General features: G+C 48.8%; 1 protein-coding gene across 1 annotated transcript in view; it reads right to left on the bottom strand.

Moving 5' to 3' along the window:
* Positions 1 to 21,297: 21,297 nt before the first annotated feature.
* The window catches only part of NOTCH2 (notch receptor 2), a 131,066-nt gene continuing 125,848 nt past the window's right edge, over positions 21,298 to 26,515 (bottom strand). The window contains exons 31-33 of the mRNA XM_048861934.2: positions 26,357 to 26,504; positions 25,633 to 25,730; positions 21,298 to 24,976 (exon numbers count right to left, since the gene is read on the bottom strand). Of these exons, the coding sequence (XP_048717891.1) occupies positions 23,630 to 24,976; positions 25,633 to 25,730; positions 26,357 to 26,504 (1,593 nt within the window). The 3' untranslated portion in view covers positions 21,298 to 23,629. The remainder of the gene's footprint in view (positions 24,977 to 25,632; positions 25,731 to 26,356; positions 26,505 to 26,515) is intronic.

Below are 26,515 nucleotides of genomic sequence, written 5' to 3'. Positions count from 1 at the left end.
TGACCACCTCACCCCCACACCAGACCCAAAGCAGTATGCCTCCCGGCTAGCCCTGACACTGGCTGACCCACAACTCCTCCCTCACTCTGATCCACCCCAGCCACCAGAGGGGCTCCCCTCCAGCTTCAGAAACCCTCTGCAGCAGGGACTGGCACATTCGCCGGACCAGCTGCCAGCTAACCCTGATTTCAGATCGAGCACCCACAGCTGCAGAAAGTGTCCCCACCTTCCGGAGCCGAGGGGCCCAACACACACAGCCGCAGTCAGAACTGAGGGGACTTAGGGCTGGCTCTCACACTGCTGGCAGCCTGGGGCTCTCAAACTCTTCAGGGCTCTGCGTGGAGCTCTGCCTCCTGCAAGCCTGAGCTGCCCAGTGCCTGCCTTTCAGCAGCTGCTGGGCCCGGGTGCCCACCCCTGTGTGGAAGGGTGTCTGCTGCCATCTCATGGGCACCCTCAAGATTTTGTGGGATATTATTTCTAGGACAAGACAGCCTGGGGGCCAGGGGAGGTCCAGACACCCAGCACGTCTGCAGCATCCTGCGCATGGCACATCATGTTCAGGGAACACCTGTGCCACAGTGCCATACGGGAGGTCAGCCGAGTTAGCCCAGTGGCCCCTTCTGGCCTTGGAATCTAGGAATCTGTAAGTTGGGCAGCCGAAACTTGAGGCCCCTGAAAATCAGTAGCTACTTTTGGAAACCTGGCTTTTATTTTTGAAAGAGCTTGGTGAGTGATTATTCCCTGGCCTTCCTCACAGAAGAGGGAGCGCAAACGCTGCTCCCTCCCAGGGCTTCTGGCTGTGGACTGGCTGGTCACAAGCAATAGCCAGAAAAACTCTTGGAACAATTCTAGGAAAAGTCAGGATCTAGGTAAGAGCCTGTAGTAAAACCAGACCCCCCAGGCTCCGTCCTTCAGAGCCCAAGCAACACCTGCAATATCCAGTGTCTGCACCGCTCTGTTCAGTGCGCGAACCCGAGTCTGTCGAGCCAGGCTGGGTGGCTCGCTCCTGCTGGCTCCAAAGCTTTCGAAAAATGTGCAAGCCTGTGGCGGAGGTCATAAGTAACTGAAAAAACCAGGGGCTTACAATGGGAAGTGCCAGGCCACATCGAGAGGAGACCATTCCACCAGCACTGCCTATCATTAGCCAGAATAATTCCCTCCCCGCATGTATTTGAAGCCAGGGAAGTCTGTGCAAATCTAACCCACATCCTGCCCCACAGGTGCTCTGATATGAGAGCCATGGACACAGCATAGAGTCCTGGATTTGGGGAACGGACTGTTCTGGGGCACCGGCTGGGATCCCTCCTCAGGCACATGTGGGATGTGACTGAATTGGGACGCTCTTCTGGGTCTATTGATAGTGGGATGGCCAGTGGGACCTTGCCGGAGTAGCTGCCCTTAGATGGAGAGAGTCCTTACCACAGTGCCAGCCCACCTCCGGAGCACCCGGATGTATGTGTAGCAGCTGGACTTTTGGGAGACCCATCCGGCAGGACAGTCAGTTAAGTGTACAGCTTCTGCGTACGAAAACAGCAATAGAGGGTTACCCATGGCAACTGCATCCTCCCGATCACTGAGCATGCTGTGTGTGGCGGAGTTAATCGCCAAGTGTCAACCTGAGCAAAGCAGAGCTGGACGTCAGGCCCCCACTCCTGGATTACACCTATGCTCTGCTCTACAGTTACACACTGAAAGGAGCGCTGCAGAACTTGCTTCCTCCAACAAGCCCCAACGACTGACACTATATACCCCCCTCTCAAATTCAAGTAGCTCCTGACTCCGATGGCCATTGAAGCATTAACTGATGCCCACCCTGCAGCAGTGGCCACAAATACTTCCTAGCTCAGCTGGCCAGAAACCCAAGCCCATTCCTCTTGGATGCAGACTTGGCCACGGAGACCCATGCTTGTGTCACCTCTGGATACCCCTGAAGGCTGTCCAGACAAGGCAGCCTGTTTACTGTCCATTACTTCAGATCCAGGAAGCGTTCATGATTCTGGGCCTTTATCTTCAAAACTGACAAGGGCTGAGCTCTGTCAAAACTCAGCTCTCCCTACCCTTCTCCACAGCAGCTGTGCCTCTTGGGAAGACAATGGCTGGGGGAGCCCAGCCACCATGAGAGGGATGGCAAAGGGCATTGTTTGTGGCTTGCACCATGCTGTGGAGCGAACTCCCATCCAAGGACAGGCATAGTAAATCTGTACTGCAGGGCACGATTAGACTCTATTGGGTGACATTCCTTTAACAGGAAGTGGGAAAGACTCTGCAACCTGCCTCTTGGGCAGTAGGGTTTATGTGGTGTATTCCATGGGGAAGGGAGCAGGAGTTTGAACACGAGCTCTCCACTGTAGGACTGTTGTGGTTTCTTTGTCAACCTTGCTCCGGAAATGTGCAATAACTCAATTTGATGATGTGATCTCTTGTTGCCTATAATGACCAGGAATGTTCTCCCCTGAGTACCCCATTAAGGAGGCACTCCATGAATTTTGCATAGTTCCTTTTCCAGGAAATACAGAGCTGTGCAATAACTCAATCACTCATTAACTGTAAGGCTTGGAGCAGATCTCCAAATATTTTAATATTAACTCGTGTCTTGTTACTCTGTTTTGGAGTAATTCCCACTTCCCCTCTAGATGAACTAGCCCATTTTCCTAGATGAACCTTGACCATGTATGGAGTGTATGGTTACTGACAAGATCTGGTTCCATCGAGTACCTCAGATAAAGCGTCCTCCCCTAATTCAGAGCTCTGCCATGAGGGGGAACTCGCTGACAAGGCCAACTCCTGCCCCCAAGTGGAATGGGTCAGAGTGCTGGAGTGCTCTGCATGGGGCTAAGGGAAGGACTCTTCTACCCTGAGCCATGGTCCCATCTGTGACAGTTGCAGCCTGGGCCAGCAGCATTCCCTACAGCTGCTGCACTCTGCAGGGCTGTGGAGCGGGGACTGTGTCCTTGTATATTCACCAGCCCAGGACCCCCTACCCCATCCCCAAATCCACCGTCTTACTGCAGGCAGAAAGCCTCCTACCCCAGCACTGTGGGCCTCATTCCCCTTCAGATCACGGCGCTTTATCCTCTCCCAGATCTATCCTCCCTCCACTGCACAAACCCCCATCCTCTCCCATGGGTCGCACAGCTCAGATCTTCTCTTGCTCTAGAGGAATGTGCAGGAAGCAGCTTGTTCTCGTTGGGGGGACCTCACCACTCTGAGGCCAGATCTACACTAAAGAGCCTATGCCAGAAGAGCCCTTTGGTGGAGAGGGGATTCACAGGGAGTGGAGTGCGGGCCGCCCAACAGGAGACTGAGACCCAGGCCCCAGAAGCTGCGGAGCAGCCCCATCAGGTACCAGTGGGTAGTAGCCAAGGGAAAAGAGACACTGGTCCTGTTGTGTTACCAGGAGGTGAGGCAGTGACCCCACATTTCCCTGCCAACCCTGTGACGGGATCACCTGTCATGTCTAGGGCCCGGGCTGGGACACAGTGGAGCAGGGTGGGCCTAGGACCTCCTGCTCCCGGCCCTGCACGAGCGCTAGCCCCTTAGGCCAGAAAGCCTGGGCCGCTACTCAGCCGTCTTTGCTCAGCCCTCAGCCAAGAGGCCTGACCTACTACTTGTTCAGTTGTCCAGCCACAAGCCAGGATGCTCGATAGAATAACCCAGCGTGAGCGCTGATTCCCTGACGCTGCATAAGGGGGAGCCCCTGGCTCTGTGACACTGGAACTTTACAGAGATCTGAACCGATCAGGGGACCAACATGTTGTCAAAACTGATGAAGGCGCTATAGACCTTAAAGACATCATTCTATCACCCTCAGATGGACAGGCTAGTGGAGTGCTTCAATAAAACCCTAAAAGGGATGCTGCAGAAGTTTGACGCTGAGAACTCGTGGCATTGGGATCGGTTGCTCCCACCCCTCCTTTCTGCTTTCTGTGAGGTGCTGCAAGCCTCCACGGGGTTCTCACCATTTGAGCTTCTGCACAGGAGACAACCCTGGGGGTGAAGGACATCCTCTGGGAGATGTGGGAAGAGCAGCTATCCCTTAAGCCCAACGTGGTCCAGTTTGTAATCCACCTGTGAGAGGATGTGGAGAGGCTAGGGACATTTGCCCAGGCAAACTTGCTGCAGGCCCAACAGAACCAAGAACGAACCTAAAACAGAAGGGCCCAGATGAGAGAGTTCAGGCCTGGGGATAGGATTCTGTAGCTTCTTCCGACCTTGGAGTTGAAACTGATGATTTGATGGCAAGGCCCATTTGAGGTAGTGAGGAAGGTAGGGGCAGTTAATTATCAGCTACACCAGTCGGAAAATGAAGGAAGACACAAATTTGTTACTTCAACCTGCTAAAAGCCTAGTGTGAGCAGGAGGGACTCCTCACATCTCTACCTGAGTCGGAATTTGGCCCACACATGCCCCCAGGACAAGACCCTGGACCAGTTCCACTGGGAGAGAACCTCCAGCTGGAGAAAGAGTGCCAGTCGCAGCTGCTGACAGAAGTCTATCCCTGGGCGTTCACTGTGCTGAATGTTCACCTGAGAACGCCCAGCCCCTGCTGAGGAAGATGTGGGAGGTGGTCCGCCAGGAACTACAGACTATGTTGAAGATGGGGGTAGTCAAGGAGTCCCGTAACGAGTGGTCAATCCACTTCTGCATTGATTTCCGGAGGGTGAACACTATATCAAAGTTTGACATGTACCCTATGCTCCAGGTCAATGAGCTACTAGCCAGACTGGGGGACACCAAGTATATATCTACCCTTGACGTAACAAAAGGTTACTGGCAGATTCCCCTAACTCCCAAGTTGCAAGAAAAGACTCTCTTCTCCATGGTTATTGCAATTTAAGACCATGCCCTTCGGCCTACATGAGGCTATGGCCACCTTTCAGTGCCTAATGGATAAAGTGCTCCACCTGCATGTCACATACACTGACAATATCATCATTTACAGTCGGAACTGGAATGGCCACCTAAGGCACATGATGGTGATATTACAGGCCCTCCAGGAGGCAGAGCTAATACCTAACCTGGTCAAATGCAAGCTGGCCAGTTGGGAGGTGACATACATAGGCTACCGAGTGGGGGGCGGGCATCAAAGACTGCTAGTCAGTGAAGTACAGGCCCAAAAGCAATGTGCCACAATAAAGCAGGTGCATCACTTCGTAGGCCTTGCCAGATACTACAGATTCTTTGTGCCCAATTTTACCACCATTGTAGCACCCCTGACTGATGTAATAAAGGACACCAGCCCAAAGCAGATCAGGTTGTCCACAGTTTGTGATAAGGCATTCCGGGAGCTAAAAGAGCATCCTGAGCTCACCAAGAGGTTCACGCTACATATGGATGCCTCCGATATCGACAGAGAGGAGCACCCTGTACTGTATATCAGTCGGAAGCTGTTCCCATGAGAAACATCCTATTCAGTCACTGAGAAGGAGGCTGTCAAGGTTCCTTCCCCACTCTAAACTCTAGGGTTCAGATGTGGGGACACTCATGAAAGACCCCCTAAGCTTATTTCTACCAGCTTAGGTTAAAACTTCCCCAAGGCACAAAGTCTTTGCCCTTGGATTAGGTAAAACGCTGCCACCACCAAGTGTTTTAGACAAAACAGGGAAAGGACCACTTGGTCCTATTCCCCCAAAATATTCCCCCAAGCTCTACACCCCCTTTCCTGGGGAAGGCTTGATAATAATATTCTCACAAATTGGTACAGGTGAACACAGACCCAAACCCTTGGATTTTAAGAACAATGAAAAATTAATCAGGTTCTTAAAAGAAGAAATTTATTTAAAGAAAAGGTAAAAGAACCACCTCTTTAAAATCAGGACGGTAAATACTTTACAGGGTAATCGGATTTAAAACATAGAGAATCCCTCTAGGCAAAACCTTAAGTTACAAAAACACACAAAAACAGGAATATACATTCCCTCCAGTACAGTGAATTTACAAGCCAAAACAAAGAAAAACCCTAACACATTTTCTAGCTAGATTACTCACTAACTTTACAGGAGTTGAAGGGCTTGCATTCTTGATCTGTTCCTGGCAAAGGTATCACACAGACAGACAAAAACCTTTGTCCCCCCACCTCCAGATTTGAAAGTATCTTGTCCCATCATTGGCCATTTTGGGTCAGGTGCCAGCGAGGTTACCTTAGCTTCTTAACCCTTTACAGATGAAAGGGTTTTGCCTCTGGCCAGGAGGGATTTTATAGCACTGTATACAGAAAGCTAGTTACCCTTCCCTTTATATTTATGAGCAGCGAACAGCAGAAAGGCTAACAGAGGGAGTTTGCATGGGATCTGTCTGAGAGGAGGTATGCTAAGGGCTGCATTAAGGAGACTGTGTTAGTGAGTATCTGAGTGTCTGTTGTGGGGACAATTTGACAGTTTTACCGTGTGCTTGATTGGTTGTTTGAAAAGTGTGAATTGGGAGTGCTTTTGTCCAGGTGAGCCTTGAGTGAGCCTGACTGTTATAAAAAGCCAGTCAGCTGTGAACCAGCTGAGCAGTGAACAGCAGAGAGGCTAACAGAGGGAGTTTGCCTGGGGAGAGCCCACTGAGGCTTACATCTTGCCAGCCTCTCTGAGTAGTTACTACAACTTCTGAGGAAGCTCGTAGAAGGAAGGTAATATGGATGGGGAGTGTTCAGCTGTTGTGACCTGCACTGCATGTGCCATGTTTGTCTTTCTTCCACAGGACAGAAGTGACTTTGTCTGTACAAAATGCAAGCTGGTCTCCATATTGGAAGAGAAAGTTCAAGGTTTGGAGCAACAGGTATCGACCCTGCGTTGCATAAGAGAAACTGAAGATTTCCTGGACAGACGTCAGGATATATTTCTACGGACACAATGTTCTGAAGATTCAGAGCAGGCTGCACTGCAGGGACAGGAGGAGGGTGAAGAAATTTGGCCGCATGTGACCTCCAGAAGAAGAAAGGGGAGCGTCCATGTACCAGCAACGCAGATACAGGTAAGTAACCGTTTTCATGTTCTCTCCACAGGTACTAATGCGGAGAGTGGACTAGATGATACATCTGAGGGAAGGGAACAGAAGGAGACACTGCTGATTGGAAGGCATGAGATGCACTGTCCTAGGGTTGGGGGTTCCACGACCACCGCTCCCAAGAGAAGGAGGCGGGTGGTGGTGGTGGTCAGGAACTCTCTCCTCAGGGGGACTGAGTCATCTATCTGCTGTCCCAACTGGGAAAGCCGAGAAGTCTGCTGCTTGCCAGGAGCTAGGATTCACGATGTGATGGAGAGACTGCCGAGACTCACCAAGCCCTTGGATCGCTACCCCTTCCTGCTTCTCCACGTGGGCACCAATGATACTGCCAAGAATGACCTTGAGCGGATCACTGCAGACTACGTAGCTCTGGGAAGAAGGATAAAGGAGTTTGAGGAGCAAGTGGTCTTCTCGTCCATTCTCCCCGTGGAAGGAAAAGGCCTGGGTAGAGACCGTCGAATTGTGGAAGTCAACGAATGGCTATACAGCTGGTGTCGGAGAGAAGGCTTTGGATTCTTTGACCATGGGATGGTGTTCCAAGAAGGAGGAGTGCTAGGCAGAGACGGGCTCCACCTAACGAAGAGAGGGAAGAGCATCTTCGCAAACAGGCTGGCTAACCTAGTGAGGAGAGCTTTAAACTAGGTTCACCGGGGGAAGGAGACCAAAGCCCTGAGGTAAGTGGGGAAGTGGGATACCGGGAGGAAGCACGCGAGAGGGGAGGGCTCCTGCCTCAGACTGAGAAAGAGGGACAATCAGCGAGTTATCTCAAGTGCCTATACACAAATGCAAGAAGCCTGGGAAACAAGCAGGGAGAACTGGAAGTCCTGGCACAGTCAAGGAATTATGATGTGATTGGAATAACAGAGACTTGGTGGGATAACTCACATGACTGGAGTACTGTCATGAATGGATATAAGCTGTTCAGGAAGGACGGGCAGGGCAGAAAAGGTGGGGGAGTTGCATTGTATGTAAGGGGGCAGTATGACTGCTCAGAGCTCCGGTATGAAACTGCAGAAAAACCTGAGAGTCTCTGGATTAAGTTTAGAAGTGTAAGCAACAAGGGTGATGTCGTGGTGGGAGTCTGCTATAGACCACCGGACCAGGGGGATGAGGTGGACGAGGCTTTCTTCCAGCAACTAACGGAAGTTACTAGATCGCAGGACCTGGTTCTCATGGGAGACTTCAATCACCCTGATATCTGCTGGGAGAGCAATACAGCGGTGCACAGACAATCCAGGAAGTTTTTGGAAAGTATAGGGGACAATTTCCTGGTGCAAGTGCTGGAGGAACCAACCAGGGGCAGAGCTCTTCTTGACCTGCTGCTCACAAACCGGGAAGAATTAGTAGGGGAAGCAAAAGTGGATGGGAACCTGGGAGGCAGTGACCATGAGATGGTCAAATTCAGGATCCTGACACAGGGAAGAAAGGAGAGCAGCAGAATACGGACCCTGGACTTCAAAAAAAGCAGATTTTGACTCCCTCAGGGAGCTGATGGGCAGGATCCCCTGGGAGAATAACATGAGGGGGAAAGGAGTCCAGGAGAGCTGGCTGTATTTTAAAGAATCCTTATTGAGGTTACAGGGACAAACCATCCCGATGTGTAGAAAGAATAGTAAATATGGCATACGACCAGCTTGGCTTAACAGTGAAATCCTTGCTGATCTTAAACACAAAAAAGAAGCTCACACAAGAAGTGGAAGATTGGACAAATGATCAGGGAGGAGTATAAAAATATTGCTCGGGCATGCAGGAGTGAAATCAGGAAGGCCAAATCACACCTGGAGTTGCAGCTAGCAAGAGATGTTAAGAGTAACAAGAAGGGTTTCTTCAGGTATGTTAGCAACAAGAAGAAAGACAAGGAAAGTGTGGGCCCCTTACTGGATGAGGGCGGCAACCTAGTGACAGAGGATGTGGAAAAAGCTAATGTACTTAATGCTTTTTTTGCCTCTGTCTTCACGAACAAGGTCAGTTCCCAGACTACTGCACTGAGCAGCACAGCATGGGGAGGAGGCGACCAGGCCTCTGTGGAGAAAGAAGTGGTTTGGGACTATTTAGAAAAGCTGGACGAGCACAAGTCCATGGGGCCGGATGCGCTGCATCCGAGAGTGCTAAAGGAGTTGGTGGATGTGATTGCAGAGCCATTGGCCATTATCTTTGAAAACTCATGGTGATTGGGGGAAGTCCCGGATGACTGGAAAAAGGCTAATGTAGTGCCCATCTTTAAAAAAGGGAAGAAGGAGGATCCAGGGAACTACAGGCCAGTCAGCCTCACCTCAGTTCCTGGAAAAATCATGGAGCAGGTCCTCAAGGAATCAATTCTGATACACTTAGAGGAGAGGAAAGTGATCAGGAACAGTCAAAATGGATTCACCAAGGGCAAGTCATGCCTGACTAATCTAATTGCCTTCTATGACGAGATAACTGGCTCTGTGGATGAGGGGAAAGAAGTGGACGTGTTGCTCCTTGACTTTAGCAAAGCTTTTGACATGGTCTCCCACAGTATTCTTGCCAGCAAGTTAAAGTAGTATGGGCTGGATGAATGGACTATAAGGTGGATAGAAAGTTGGCTAGATTGTCGGGCTCAACGGATAGTGACCAATGGCTCCATGTCTAGCTGGCAGCCGGTATCAAGTGGAGTGCCCCAAGGGTCGGTCCTTGGGCCGGTTTTGTTCAATATCTTCATAAATGATCTGGAGGATGGTGTGGATTGCACCCTCAGCAAGTTTGCAGATGACACTAAACTGGGAGGAGAGGTAGATACGCTGGAGGGTAGGGATTTTTTAGGATACAGAGGGACCTAGACAAATTAGAGGATTGGGCTAAAAGATATCTGATGAGGTTCAACAAGGAGAACTGCAGAGTCCTCCACTTAGGACGGAAGAATTCCATGCACAGCTACAGACTAGGGACCGAATGGCTAGGCAGCAGTTCTGCAGAAAAGGACCTAGGGGTTACAGTGGACGAGAAGCTGGATATGAGTCAACAGTGTGCCCTTGTTGCCAAGAAGGCCAATGGCATTTTGGGCTGTATAAGTAGGGGCATTGCCAGCAGATCGAGGGATGTGATTGTTCCCCTCTATTCGACATTGGTGAGGCCTCATCTGGAGTACTGTGTCCAGTTTTGGGCCCCACACTACAAGAAGGATGTGGAAAAACTGGAAAGTGTCCAGCAGAGGGCAACAAAAATGATTAGGGGACTGGAACACGTGAGTTATGAGGAGAGGCTGAGGGAACTGGGATTGTTTAGTCTGCGGAAGAGAAGAATGAGGGGGGATTTGATAGCTGCTTTCAACTACCTGAAAGGGGGTTACAAAGAGGATGGCTCTAGACTGTTCTCAGTGGTGGCAGATGACAGAACAAGGAGTAATGGTCTCAAGTTGCAATGGGGGAGGTTTAGGTTGGATATTAGGAAAAACTTTTTCACTAGGAGGGTGGTGAAACACTGGAATGCGTTACCTAGGGAGGTGGTGGAATCTCCTTCCTTAGAAGTTTTTAAGGTCAGGCTTGACAAAGCCCTGGCTGGGATGATTTAGTTGGAGTTGGTCCTGCTTTGAGTAGGGGGTTGGACTAGATGACCTCCTGAGGTCCCTTCCAACCCTGATATTCTATGATTCTATGACAGAGGCTCTGACAGTAAAATGGGCTGTGGATGCCTTAAAATATTACTTGTGGGGGAACCCCTTTCTCTTAGTGGCAGACCATGCACCATTACAGTGATTACATTCTATCAAGGATACCAACCCCAGGATCATGTATAGGTACCTCTGCTTGCTACCTTGCAGCTTCCAGACATGTCACAGGGCTGGGAAGAACCATAAAAACAGACTTTTTTTTGAGAGCCGGGGGTGGTGGTAGTGCAAGGACCACAAGGCAATGCCCCGGCACCTGATCTGAGGAGGAGGGTCTTTGATGGGGTGTATAATCTCCTCTTGGACAACAGAAGGTTAAAAAGCAGCTCTGAGCTCAGGAGGCCCTACCCCTCCGAACCCTGCTGAGCATGCTCCAGTTGGAGGCAAGATTTAAAAGGGAGCCGGCTGACTCAGTTTTGGGTGGATAGAACAGGGAGAAGAACCTGCTCTGAGAGCTCCAGAGGGGGACATAGACAGATTCAGATCAGAAAAAGGAGCACTGCTGTGTAGCAGCTCTCACAGGTCTGAGACGGATAGTCCACCTGCAAGGTAGTGCTTGCAGGGACAAATTGCACCACACTATGGGGAAGCGGGAGATACGAAGTGGCCCAGGGAGGCTGACTTGAGGCACTGCAAGGTGAAAGATGCTGGCCAGGCCTCACAGGGCACAAGGTCAGAACCCGGTGGAACGGGAGGGCCCAGGTTCCCTATCCCTCCTAGGTGACTACTAGGCAGAGTGACCACCAGCGGCGGTGACCACTAGGTGGCAGACAGCAGACTCGTTCACACTGCCCTTTAACTATCTGGTGGCAATCACCTTTATGTATATTCCACACTTTAGCTTCCTCTCAGAGCTAAAGAGTCAATAGGCCCATCCCAACAGGTGAGACATCTTGTCTGGTGAGCATTTATTAAGCTAAGGCTAAAACACACCATTCCCAGGAAAGGAAGGCTCTGATGCTTGATAAGGAAATTTTCCAACTATTGTTAGTTTCTCAATCCAAACTCCCATAATTCATGGATGAACTTATAGCTAAGGAGAACCCCTGCTGGGTGACAGACTAGAGTAACTCCACCTAGCCACCCTTGCCCTTTGGTCTCCTTTATGCTAATTAAGAGCCAGAGGAGAGAGAAAACAAAATGTGTGTTTAAAGCACTTCGGAATAACTTGCTCGTGACCCAAGAACCTGAAACTTCCAGAGGTCAAACATCCAGATACCTCAGGAAGCCTAAATATATAAAATCTTTCACCCCAGCTTAGAAACTGTACATTTGTTTGCTGTGTGACTCAAATCTATGTCCCTCTGTGAAAAATCTGTCATGTTCCTCTTCTAATGTAATGTCTCATATCCGATGCTAAACCTTGAAAGATGTGAAGTGAAGAGTGTTAGATATAATCAAACAACATATGCACCATGTCCACTAGATTTACAAGACTATAAGGGGGTTTACTTGTTTTCCTTGTAAATGACTTTGGCACCTTAAAAATGATGCAAATTGTATTGCACAAACAGGAAGGCTGAAAGATATAATCACTTCACCAGAGTATAACTTTTGGATTTTAAGAGAAATCGCTTAGAAAGGGGGATCCAATTGATAGTCAGGGCTAATAATGAAATACAATCCATGAAATGAATCTAACCCTCAAACTAATGAAGAAATTTGTTATACACTGATGCCGTCTACTGGATATTGCCAGAAGCAGCAGAGGAAGTAAGGAAGCTGAAAGACAAGAGCCATTTGGTTAATGGCCAATAGGAATCAGAGGGTTGCCCCCAGCAAGCTCTGAAATCAAGGAATTTACAGCTGAGGTCAACTTGTGGAACCCCAGAGCCTGCTGAGTTCCCATGCGGGAAGGACTCGCTCTCTTCCAGGGTCACAGAACTAAGCAGAGCTCGCTGAGCCCTGTGTGGAAAGAACTCTTCCCCCATTCCAGGGTTACAGGATAAGAAGTGCTGAGATTTCATTTCAGACTGTACTTCTTCTGCTATTCTTTAATATAAATAAGTGAAGTTACCTGATTAGTCTACACTATCTAGTGAACATCAAGTAGCCGTACAGTATTTTAGATTGTAACTAATGCTGTATGAACATTTTCCTTTATAAGTCCAAGCAAATTGGCCAAACAGAGATCTGAACCAAAACTTTAACCAATCGCTTTTAATAGTCTAAATTTGTCCCTTTCAGAGCAAACCATTAACATGTTGCACTGTCTCCCAGCTTCAACAACAAAGCTGCTGCTGTCTTTTTTTGTAGCATCTGTACTTTCCAGCATCAGGCAGTCAACAGAGTGACACTAGCAGAGGGAGCAGAAGACAAAAGCCAAGTATGGGTAAGATCAGAACCATGTTTTCAAATTACAGATGAGCTGAGTGTACAGGATGGAATCATATTTCGAGGACACAGAGCTGTTGTCCCCGCCTCACTACATAGGGATATTATGCAAACAGTACATGCCTCACACCTGGGCATTGATAGCCTGCTGACACAAGCTCTAGAGTAGGTTTACTGTCCAGGAATGAATACACAGCTCCGTCCCTTGGTAGACACCTGCCGGTAGTGTGAGAACCACCAGCAGAAAGAGACTGTTACCACAGGAGCTGCACCCCCGACCATGGGAAAAGGTGGGAGCCAACTTATTGCCTTCAAGGAAAAGCAGTCCTTGATTACAGTGGACTACAGTTCTGATTTTTGGGAGGATGATGTCTTGTCTGATACAAGAAGTAAGTCAATGACTGGCAAATGGAAGTCCACTTTGTGAGAGGCCTGTATTCACCGACAATGGACCTCAGTTTGCCTCAGAAGCAGTCAGGGAAATTGGACTCAAAGGGGTGTTTGACCACCACACCTCCCTCCCTCCCCAGCTACCTGTGGACTAATGGGAAGGTGGAATCTTCTGTGAAAATAGCCACAAGACTATTTGTTACACAAGGCTGTTTCTTCTGGTTCAGTCATCTGGCTAGCATTGTTGGCACACAGGAATACCCCATCACAGGGTGCCAACACAGTCCAGAGCAGGCAGAGATGGGTCAATGGACCAAAACCCTCCTACCAATGAGGAGAGGCCTGTTGTAGCTAGAAGGATGAGGATACTGCTGTGATGGCCAATAATCAGAGCATGCAGGTGCTAGAGTAAGACAGGTCAGCCAAGGACCTACCGGCCCTGGAGACAGGCACTTGTGTGAGGATCCAGCCATTAGAGAGACACCAGAAGGAGAAGCCTGAAGGAGCTGTGAGGGATGCAGTGGCACCCAGGTCATATGGGGGGACTACACCAGGAGGAGTCCTCTGAAGGAATGGGAGACATTAGCCAGCAGACACAGTTCCCAGAGACTGCCTCCAGAGACCATACCAGAATGGAGAGCCAATACCCTCCGGATGCCAGCCACGCAGGGAGGGAGGAGACTCCACAGAAACAAAGTTTGCTAGACTTGGAGACAGACGACAGAGACAGGTCACTGCTGGTGTGGTCACCGGTTGAGGAGCTCACATTCTCTGAAAGACTATGTAACCAGCTGAGTCTGTGGCAAAGATGAGACTCCAACTTGGCTCTGTGTTAGGAACCTCTGGCTAAAGCCACATGGGGGGTGGGCATCACTTATTTGTGTTTAATGTTTATATTAAAATGGTTGTAATCAGTGAACTGGAGTCAGAGGGCCTTTGCTCCCTGGAGGGGCTGTTATTGATGGGACAAAAAGTGGAACAGGGAAGCAATTTAGCCACATGGATGGAGCAGGGGACGGGTTTAATAAAGTTTAATTTGCTCAACCTAACCTGCGTTTAGCGTTCAGCTTCAGCTCTGCGAATTCCCATACAGACGTCCCCTTCCTGCAGGGAGCTTAGAAGCGCTAGGACTGGCTCTCTGGTCTCCCTCCAGGGACAGCAGCCTGCTCAGGGCAAGGCCAATACTTGATGACACAGGACAAACACCAATGAACTGTTTAATACACTCACGAGCCCAACCAGGAAGTGGTGCCCGGCAATTCCGCACATTCACACATTTTATTGGGGTGGCTGGAAACTCAGCCAGCCTGCCACCCTCAAGAGAGAGGACCTGACAGACTAGCATCCTGTGACTGGCGTTTGTGAAGGTCTGAGAGAGCCAGGAACAAAGACCCACTACATGTGATACAACACCACAACACTAGCAGAGATTAAGAACAGTCAGAACAGCAGCTCTGTTTAACACTGGGGCCACTTTAAAGGGACTGGATTTGGACACCTGGCATCTTCTTACAGTTGGAAGAATCAATGCAGCTGAGGTTCTCCGGGGCAGCCTTCAGAAGCCTGCAGGCCGGGGCCCTGTGACAGAAGAAGCTGGCCAGTCTTCCCATTGTGTGTTTCTACAACGCCTAGTACAGTGTGGTCCTGGTCCATGGCGGGGCTCCAAGACGGTGCCACCATACCAACACATCCGGCTGAAGAGACCTGCACTTCAGCTCTCCAGTGCTTAGAGACTTAGGCACATGGCCATTTACAGGCTGAAGTAGCGGGGCCAGAAATCCCACAAAGTGCTGTCTTGCTGAGCACATAGCCTTAACTCTCTGATTGCAACAGCTGGCTACTGTTGAGTCAAGTCCTTATTAACTTCTCACAGTAAGTGTGACAAGTGTCTGGGGAACAGGATTGCAAAGGGCTGAACAGAACCTGATCGCTCAGGCACACAGGAAGCTGGCGGAATGAGCTTGGAGGGAATGTGTCAGCAAGCCGGATGGGGAAGCTCAGGGAGTTAAGTGGTTTGCATGGGAAAAGTTCACAGCAGATCACAGACCTTTGCAAGCAGAAAGTTACACAAACTGTGCAGGGAGAACCAGGTGTCAGAGAATCAAACAGTCATGGCGGAAATTCACAGTTCTCTTCAATAAACTCTAATGCCAATAAGGGAAATGGATACTTGAGGGCTCTCTTCCCTTGACCCTCAAGGGCTATGCCAAAGTAGTTTGCCTTAGTGCTGGGGCTCCAATCACCAACCAGTGCCCCAGTGGACTAAGGAGCCTAATGAAAATGGTGATATTTGCACAGTGGGGCCTGGCCCACTATTAGGGCTCTGAGACGCTATGATAATACAAATAATTAATAATAATACCCTGCTTTAAATGATATATTTCTAGATATTCCAGAAATATCCAATTCCATGGGGCTTTTAAAATCAGCAATCTCCTCCTTTCCTTGGGCCAGCCGTACCATTATGTACAAAACTGTGAATATCTGGGGAATCTGTACATGTGCAATTTATGAACTCTGTGGGAGATCATGAACTCTGTATCTTTACCCAAACTGCAAACTCCATTTTAATATGCAGTTTAAATTGTATTCTCTGTTCTCTTACCTCCATGGTGGGCTGAAATACCAAGGGGTGGTGACCCTGCTAGCAAGGAAGGGTCACATTTTCCAGAGCTCTAAGAAAATTTTAACTTAAATTCCATGTGCACAAAAATACAAAACAACATGAGACTCTGTCTCTGATAAACAAGCCATTTCAAATGTCAGAAAAAAGCACAACAGCCACAGATAGGCTCTGGCAAGACGTAGTGAAACTGGCTCAGCTTTGATAGGATGCCACCAAATCCAGCCCTTTTGGATCAAAGTTTCCTCTTTCATTCCAGCACTAGCTATGCTATGGAAACCTGCAGCCTCTCCACTAGTATCACCAGTCACAGTGTTATAGAGCGTCACTGATTTCTCAGAGGCTGGTGGCTGCAGAGCAGATTGCAGAAGCCCACTGGAGAGTGAACAGTCCAGAGTCCATCTGGATGGCCAGAATATGGAACACACGAGTAATGGAAAAATTGACACGTGAAGAAAAGGAGCCTTCCTTGAAATGTGCCCCCCTTTCTTAGAATGCTCTGCAAAGGAATTCTCACTTACCTCCAGGCCACAGAGACTGCGCTACATACTACATATAGAAACTGAAGGGGGAAATGGGTGTTAGTAAAATAAGCTTTAACAGTGAGTTCATCTTTTCAAGTGGGCTGTCCTTAGGATTTGGCTCCACAAACTGCTGAGCGGCTGCAATTCGCCACCACAGGAGCTGCAGGTGCTGTCTCAGCATTTGGCCCAAGGAGGGTACAACTGAAAAGGCTGAGATGCTGTAACAGCCTTCATAGAAAAACAATGAGACTCTAGCATGAGGGCCAGCTCTGAGAGAACACAAAGTCTGCCTGCTGAGCACTGCCCATGCATCAGCTGGGAAAGGGATGAATCCTTTAGATTACTGCCTGGGTGGGACCAGAACTTGTGGTGGCTCTGTTCCATTTCCTGGCAGACCACACAGACTGGACCGTGTGTGTGTATATTGTGGGGCTGCTGGAGTGCTGCACAAGTGGATGAATTCCCAGCCCTTCCTTACCTTGCCTCTTCTCCCTCCTTTGTCTATCTCCGAGGAGGAAAGGAAGTAGTGGGGGAAAGAGGGGATGGGTTGTCTTGGGTCACTAATTCCAAGTCCCAGGAGATTTCTCTGCAGCTCTAAGTTGCAAGGAGCCAGCTAGACTCAAGATCTAGCTTACAGGGAAGGAAAAGGAAGATGGCTTCCATACTTTGCTTAGAGGCAGAGAATTCCAAGGAAGTCCAAAGTCCCAGAGCCCAGAACTGGTTCTGCATTCCAAGGGGGAAGAGAGTCCTGGACACCCAAAGATCTAGAGCAAACAGCAAGTTACGCTTTCTTTAAAGGGGTCTGCTTCATTGACTGCTTGTGGCTGGAATACTAAGACTTACTGTACTTAAGTTGGAAACTCTAAACTCTCCATGTGTTGAGTCCCCACAGAATTACTAACGCGGTGGGGAACTTGCCAGGATTTAGGATTTGAAGAGTCACACATTGTATTAGTATTAAAAGGCCTCTCAGACAACAAAGTGAGGAGGCTGCTTCCAAGTCCACCAAAGAGCCCTTCACCTATGAGCCGGGAGGACTAACAAATACAACGAGGGGAACGCGGAGGCACTTTTGAAAACACACCAATGTTCAAAAACAAAATGAAACCTTTGGGTTTGTTTTTGCCACAAAAGAAGTGTGTGAAATCTTAGTGGAGACTGGCAAAGGGAGCTCTTACCTTTACTGGGGATGAAGCAGACGTACTCACTCTGACATGAGGTTCTCCGTGAAGAAGCAGGGGAGGCAGCACCATAGGAAGCAGTCATTGCTGTGGGCCAAGTCCGTGCTCTGTTGAACTTATTGGGGCCACTAATACTGTTCATCAAAGTGAGGAAGGGTCATGCAACCTGGCTTTGTACCGCTGGATTCAAGACAGGTAATGGCTCAGAGAAAAGGAAGCCATGAAACCATGGGTGGTTACACTGGAGAGGGATGGTCTACAGTGGAAAACTGATTACTTCCAGGAATTTCATAGCTGAAATATGGGAGAAATACAGCACCTGGAGGATTCCTGGAAACCTTTCAGAGAAGTGGTTGGTTAGTTGTCTCTTCTAGAAGATAACACTGCTGTTTTGTTTGACTATTAAACCCTGACCATGATTCCTATCACCCTTATCACTGTGGGGTGATATTACATGGTTACCAGTTTCAGCATGTCACGATAAGCTGATTTCCTTTGTTTTCTTTCTCAGCTCTTCCCTGGAGGGAGGGTGAAAGGGCTTGAGGTAACCCACAGGAAGGAATTCCCAAGTGCGCCTTCCTGGGTTCTCAAAAGGGGGGGAGTGGGTTTGCACTGGAGTGGTGGCAGCATCTACCCATCCAAGGTCAGAGAGAAGCTGTGACTTTGGGAGTTTAATATCAGCCTGGAGTGGCCAGTATTAATTTTTAGAATACTTGTGTGCCCTCACCTTCTGCACTCCAAGTGCCAGAGTGGGGAATCAGCCTTGACACTGCTCCAGCTCATCGTAACTAATGTCTTCTCTTGTCACCAAAAAGGACCATTATTACCACCTTCGATACCATCTAAAAGACTGTCAAAGGGTTTTTCCCCTTCTAAAAACTCTATCAAGCTGAAGGGCACAAAGGATGCTGTTAAAATGAAAGCCTTATTTAATCCTTTACATTTCAAATGCTTTAGCTCTTTTCTCTTCCTTTCTGTATCTTTAATAAAAGGATTTGTAATGGTGTGTTTGCCATGGTACTAAGCAGGCTGAGGTCTCTGTATAAAGCCCCAAACCTTGTTTAAAACTGTTTAATGCTGGACAGTGACTGGATTATGTTAACACCTTTGACCCAGATAGTCCATCTAAATTAATACAACAGTAGCAGCTAATACAAGTAGACCCACCAACATCCGTGATTCTACTCAGGATAAGACGCCACGCAACAGGAGTAAGGCTGGAAAAACCAGGCCTTGAATATCAATATATCCTTCAATTTTCAGGTCTTCTCTTCAGCTTACTTGCTCTTGAATGGAAAAGGAACATACATTTTTTTGAAGAGCCAAAGACACACCAGGATAAAACACGACCCCAGAGGTGAACAAAATGGTACTGTAGGAGGCAGATGGCCTGCTGGTGACAGCACAGGCATGGGCATCACTAGACTCACAGAACCCCTATTTTATGAACTGATTGAGGAGTTAATAAAATTGAAAAGTTCATAAAATCCAACATTTCAAAACGACAGTAGTTATGTTGCATAAATTGCAGAACAGTGCACCGCATCGCTTTCTTCTTGTTCTCCAAACCACAGCAAAGCAACTTGTAATGCACTGAGGCACGAGACTGCAAAGGAACATTGGCTTGCTCTTCATCGACATCACTTTCATTACGTGATTGTCCCCACCGTCCGGGGATAACTTCTTCATATAACTGGTTGTTGGTTTAGATCGAGCTTCTCCTGCACTATCCCCTCTGCCACAGGCTTCTTCTGAACCAGGGCAAGTTAGTTCGCCACTCACTGCCTCAGTTTCCTCACCTGTATGGTGGGAATGATAATTCTTGCCTCTCTCACCTGGGGATGAGATGCTTTGATATTCTCAACTGGAAGGAGCTGTCTAAAGTACAAATCATTATGGGCCCAGATGTACCTCCTACATCCATGCATGTAATCCCTTCTGCACTACTTTTTCCGTCATGAAGATCCCACTGGGCTGGCTGGTGGATGCACATCATCTCCTCACCATCCCCACTGTCTTTTTGGTCTGTGTTTGTACAGCGCCTAGCACAATGGGCTCCTGGTCTGTGACTAGGGCTCCTATGCACTATAGTAATGGAAATAAGAACACTACTACAACTACCTGGGTAAAAGATATTATAACATGGGACGGTGTGATCCAAGGACTGGATGCCTCTGGATGCCAACTGGCAAAGGGCATGGGGTACACAGATCCTCTGGGTCCCCCAAAAGAATACCATGTAAGGTATCTAATGAAAGCCTGTGTCACACTGATCATCATAATCATTGCGAGATGTATGGATGGAAAATGGGAGTTATGGATATACACTGAAAGCTATAATCTCGAGGCCTTGTAGTTAAAGGTAGGTCATTCAAAGGTATTGTGCCCAGTGATAAACTTCTCCAGACAGGAGGTGGGAGATGCTTACCTCCCCTGTGCACTATTGTGTCTTACAAGAAGTCTATTAGCATACTGAGTTACATGCTAATGAAGAGCTGGCAGAAAGAGGTAAACAGTGGAGGGGAGGACCCTTTTTTCAGGTGAAGCTCAAAGGTCTGGTATATCTGGGTGTATAGAAACATACCCTCACATCCTTCTCTCTGCAAAGACAGGCTGCCAGTGAGCTTAATCTTATGAAAGGGAGATCTCAGCCATCCTAGTTGAAAATGCTGGGAAAAGGAGTTGGGGTAAACGATCCCACCGGAGGCAGGGGAATGTCTTGAGACATTTAGGCTTTAGAAAGCATATTATAATTGTGTTTTATATGTAGCCATTTGTTTCCAATATTCTTACCCATGTTCACTTGACTCTCTGTCTGTTGATGATAAACTGATTCTTGTTTTCACTAGAGAGAGAGAGACCGCGTGTGCGAGAGAGACAGCGAGCAAGCTGTGTGTTAAGCAGAGCGGGGATCCTGAGTTGAATCTAGTAAGCTGGTGTGTGCCGTTCCTTTGGGAGGAGAGAATCAGAGCTCTGTGTATGTTCAGTGAATCGGGGGCTGGGCACCGCAGAGGGATGCTTGGGGATGGCGTGTACCTATCGCTAACCTGTACAGAGAGCGAGGCCTGCAGAGGCCTGGCAGGCAGTGCTGGTGCTGCCAGAGGCTGGCGTTTTCAGGGAGCTGATCCACAGTAGGCATAGACATGATGCCCTCATGCCAAGGGCAGGTGGTGGTGAGGTGCCTCACAACCCTGGGTACCCCTGAGACGTGTCATAGGACACCCCATCCAGGACAGAAGCCCTTTTTTAAGGGGGATCCCAAGTGCAGCTGACACCAGGGTGGTTGGGAATGGATGGGCCTAGTTTCCTGCCAATCCCTGGCTGGGGATCTGTAGGGTTTGGGTACTGGCCACAGGGTCTGTTGTGCAGTGATGGTGGTGCCCTTCCTAACACCAGTCTGGGAGAAGTCTGACGGGAACCTTGGAGATTTCCTCCCCCTTAGGAGGGGATAAGGGTTTCATCAGGGGAGGAGTGAACACTGAATACTGTGTGGGCTCTTTGTGCCCTGGCCCGAGATGGAGGTGCAGGGGACACCATGCAGAATTGGCCAAGTGAGACCATGTATAAGTTTGGGCAGAGTGGCAGCTCGCAGCTATGGCAACGAGTGAAAACACCGGTACGCAGACACTGGACATATACTCTTTATTTTGGGGATAAAAAATGCTTATACATTTTGTAGCAATTATTTTCATAATAGACTTTTTTTTTTAAATGTAAAAATAAGCATATATTTTCCTGTTATTACTGTAGGAAAATGCTGCTGTGTGAATGGTTACTGCTTATGAGATAAAATACCACCTTAAGGAGATCTCAGCTTTACCAGAAGTATAAAAGAGGCAGAAAGGGACATCGTTCGAACACACCAGATGCAAAGAACATACCTGTCTTGAAATGGCTGCCAAAGTTTAAAAGGCACTTGGGGTTATTTAGGGCTAAAAGGCAAAAGCCCTTGGTTTCTTTGGCATTTATTTAAGCAATCCTTGATTATTTCAGTCCCAAGCCCCCAAAAGGCTGAGTTCTATCTCCTTCACAGTACACACCTCAGTGTGGGCGGGGAAGAGAGGCTGTGTGCGTCAAAAAGCATTAAACAAAAGAATCAGCAACTTCAGCCCAGAAAGGTGGCCCACGGAATGATTCCTGCCAGGGCCCTGCCTTCATGTACCTTTGAGTCAAAAATCAAAAGAAAATGCATTGTGCTCCTAACTTTACTAGGACAAAAGTATCACTCGAAATACTGTACCTGGTAAAATGTGCAGTAACTGCTTCTCAGAGAGGAGCAGACTCCCTATCTTTTGTTGGCAGCAAAATAGTGCTCAAAAATCTCCTTGGAATGTTCATTTGCAGGGATCTCCTGAAGAGGTAGAATTAATGCGACTTCTAGGAATTTACACTTCTACCCTTGACCTGTCCAGAACCCTGCAGGGAAGTGTTCTCACAGGGCAGTACAGAGATCTGGACAAGAGGAGAAGCAGCTCTGTTGTTCAGTTAAGGCTCGATGAAAGCTGGGTTTTGTAAACCCACTAAAAATTTAGAGGAAGCTGCAGTATAATTCCTACTTGTCTTGTGGGATCACACGGGCAACAGCATCACAAGTCTGCAGTTTTGGTATGTGCTGAAGCATATTGCAGAATCAATGAATCCATCTGCTCAGATGTTTCAGATGATGGTTTCTGAACTATTTGGTCTCCAACTTAACCAACTTCCAATTTTAGATGAGGTGCAACTAACTAAAGCCTAGGAAGAAGACTCTAGCATTCTTGCCTTCTAGTGGACAGCACTATATTAGGCTGTTCTGATCACCTCCAAAGGGCATAAAAGGGTCAATATGCCCTATCCCCAGGATTGAGGGTCACATTAACACAGGTGAATGGTACAAAAGGACAAAAATGCTGCATATACATGATTACAACCTAGCCACCTCATGATACAGCACAGAAAGACACAGCACCCAACCTGCAGGACTCGAGAGCACCACAGTCAAACACATTTGACTCTTAGCTGTGATACTGTGTAATGGGATCAGGAATTTGTGGTGTGGGGTCAGGAAACTTCCTCATGCTTAAGCTGAGGGTTTTCCTGAACTACGGCTTCTTTTCTGGGCAGTTTCCTCTTTGAGAAAAGGTGCCTCTGTGGGCCGGCCCTGAGCCCTGGCATTCACGGCAGAGTAGTGTGAAGGAGGGGTCTGACTTGTCTGTGCAAGGTGGGAGCGTGGAGGGTAGAAGCTGAGGTAGAAGTCTGACCAGGTATTCGGAGGAGGAGAATGCCATGTAGACTTGTCTGAGAATAAGTCAGGGGCTGCCTGCTGGAAGAGTCAACATTGTACAAGCACTCATGTAGGCGAGGGTTCAGGAGGGCCTAGGCACTGCATTAGGGAAGAGCTAGGCAGTGGCGGGAGGTGGCTCTAGACAGTTGTCCTCATGTCTATGGCGGCGATTTGGTTAATGGACAGGGGGAGTTCAGGACATTGGTCTAGGGGAGCCATGGGAGGGTGACAGCTCAGATCACAGTCAGAACCAGTAGTTGTGGGGAAAAGGGAAGAATCTGGGATGGTACCAAGGGAGTGTCAGAAGAGCAATAGGGTAAAATTACAGTTATTTGAGGTTGACTATGAGGAAGCTGTAACCAGAAGAAGGATTAAGCTGAGCAACAGTCTCTCAAAGAAAGTGGCGGAATAAGTTTAAAAGCAGACTGGACAAAGTCTAGAGAATATCATATAGAGAGCAATCACGCACTAGTCCCTGGGGAACTGGCTAGAGGTGGGCCAACACATCTTCCCCATCCCCAGCTTCTCTGATTCGGGAAGCGTAAAACCTACAGCAATCACAGTTCTTCCAACGGAAGGCGGGTGGTGGATGGGCGCATTCAGACTTTTGAACACTAAAATGGTTCTTCATTTCCATCCTGGGTGACTGTCATGGGAACCGCAGTCAGCTCAGCTTCAGCAGCCATTTTAACCTCTTCAGGCATAAACCTGCATGTTGCTCCGCTGCTGCTCTGACATATGTGCTGCAGGCCCTCGCTGGTTGCTGCCGAGGCTGGGGCTGGTGGCCACATCAGACCAATCTGAGGCAGAGTGTGGGGACGAGCTTGACCATTGATCAGGTGACTCAGGTGATGGAGTCAGATATGGGTGTTCCCCTGGCAAGTGCCTGGTATGGCTGGGAGTCCTCTCTGTGGCAGAGGAGGAGTAGCTGTGCTGAGATGGCGGAGTGGGGTACTTTCCCACTGAGCTCTGAAACTGGTGATAGGCTGGGAGGTTTGTCTGAGCTACTTGTCCATCCTGCTGAGGGATCACTGCCATGGGAAAGGAGGCACTTGGCAACTGAGCTAGATCTGGTACCTGGTACATGGAACTAAGAGGACCAGCTATATTCTGAGCACAGTTTACCTGTGCCTGCTGGGGCATTGCCTGCTGGTTTATGCCACCTTTGGGAACCAGCTGGAAAGTCATAATAGGTGGCAGTGACACTCTGGAGACTCCGCCGTGCTTCACATCGGTTTGAATCATGCCACTCTGCTGAGGCATGCTGGGGTGAGAATGCACTACCTGGGGGACCATGCCAAACATCTCATTATACTGTGATTCATTCATTTCCATACGACTCATCCATTCAGCAGAAATGTTAACCGGCCTGAGCCGATCGAGCCCACAGTTTGGAGGGGTGATTCTGTGCTGAGAAAGCAGCTGGCTGACTGAAGGAAGCATAGTACTGGATCCACATCCCAGGGGCTGCTGCTCATGGAGGTTGGAGAAGGACATGGTGTGTGCAGCCTGTACTGATGTGGCAGTGTGCTGCGTGTGTGGGGACGAAGGTAAAACCCCTGGTGATGGCATCACGGGAGACGGTGTTGGTTCAGATACAAAAGCATGGGGGGATTCCAGGGAATCAACTGGTGAGAGGGTCACTGAGCTCTCAGAAAACTGCCCCTTGCTTTCACTCACAGATTTCTTCCCCTTCCTCTTTGCATCCTTGGAGAGATTGGTGGGCACCAGGCCCTTGGCACTTGGTTTTCTTGGCTTCTTGCTTAAGGAAGCATGTTTCAAATTGAGGAAGGATCTATTTGGGCCACAGATCACTGGCGAGAGGGCTGAGCTCAGCATGGTGCCAGGATGCCCAGAAGGGCTATGGGTCAGGTTGTACTCATTCAGAAGGTGCACAATGTCATGGTGCATCCGGTCCTGTGCCACATCTCGGGGAAGGCGATCCATGTGGTCTGTGATGTCTCGATTGGCAAAATGGTCCAACAGGATTTTAGCTGCTTCAAAACTCCCTTCCCGTGCTGCCAGGAAAAGCGGTGTCTCCTCCTGAAAACACAAAGAGGAGACATCTCAACAGCTTTTGTGATTACTGTGGATCTAGAGGAAACAATGTCGACTGAGCAAGGGGCAATAGGAGGAACTGCAATCTGTGAGTGGGGAACAGAGTTGGAATACTCCACACACACAAAATTCACTACAATTCCACTGAGAGGAACTAGCCAGCACGGCTTCAGGAGGGACTGCTCAGTGAACTATGGGAGAAATAAACTCCCTGCATTGGAAATGGGGGAGTGAGAAGGGAACCAAACAAGAATACAGTCAGCAAAGGCTTGTGTGGGAAAGAAATGAGCCTCCAGCTGAAAGAATGGCCTGTCGTTAGACACTACTGGAATGTGGAAGACCTGGGCTCACCTGTGAACCAGTCTGAGTCCTGGCTAAGGGGGAGTGAGAAGTGGGACTTGAGGTCAATAAGAGCTTCTGGGTACCTGGCACTTTTGAAGAGTCAGGTCACTTAATTCTTAAGTGTAGATTTAGAAGCCTTGCTTCAAGCACCTAGTTTTGAAAAATCTTGGCTTAAATCATTTCCAACGGCAACGGCCCAGCTGCAAAGCATGGAGCTAGTTGGAGAGAGACGGGGCTGAGTGACCAGCGGTGCAGACCATGTGTGAAGGGACACCCCTACTGAGCATACACAGCTGTACCTTGTTGTCCTGCATGTCTCTGTTGGCTCCGTTTTTCAGCAGCACTAATGTTGCCTCCACATTGTTAACAGCAGCAGCCCAGTGAAGAGCAGATTTACCTATGGGGAAATTCAGTCCCTTCAGCAATAAACCAATGAGCAAAGTGGGAGAGGTGTAATACAGCATGCCCAGGGAACAGCCGAGCCTGGCAACCTACAAATCTTCCCAGTACAGTAGTCAGCCCTGCAGCCTCCATGATGTGCTACACCTTGGTATGACCACCTGTGATACACCCATCTGTTCCCACAAAGCTGCAGAAAGTCCTAGCAGGCTCCCTCCATGACACCCAGAACCGCCAGGCGCGTTGCAGAAAGTCTCAGTCCAACCTCCCATGAGACTCCATCTCACTACATGCAATGGGACAGTCTCTCTAGGAGTCTCATGTTCTCTACGCTTGTGAGATGCTGCAGAAAGTCTCAGCACAACCGTCACCACTGTCCCCCTGCACAACTCTCCTCCATACATTTCAGGCATCTCCAAACAACCCACCCTATGTTGGCCAGTCATTTTGCAGTGTGCTGCACTTAATCACTACAAAACCCACCTGTACAGGATACCCTCTACCCTGTTTATTCTTCTAGCTCCAGTGTTATCAACAGTGCAGGTGTTAGCGCTTTGTTCCCATTCTACACCCTGAGAAATGGTCTGAATACAGAAGCCCTCAACCCCCAAGGCCCCGCAATACCATGATCATCCACTGCATTGACATCAGCCTGACAGTTGATCAGCTCGGCCACCATTCCTTCCACAGCCAGTCGGGCAGCCAGAATTAGTGGGGTTGTGCCATCGTTCATCCGCACATCCAGGTCCGTCACTCTGTTACGGATCAGGATCTGAGGCACAG

Source organism: Caretta caretta, chromosome 8, assembly GCF_965140235.1.
Source record: "Caretta caretta isolate rCarCar2 chromosome 8, rCarCar1.hap1, whole genome shotgun sequence".
In the NCBI taxonomy this organism is placed as follows: domain Eukaryota; kingdom Metazoa; phylum Chordata; order Testudines; family Cheloniidae; genus Caretta; species Caretta caretta.
Note: the sequence above shows the minus strand (reverse complement) of the source record. Positions and strands in the feature narration are given on the sequence as shown.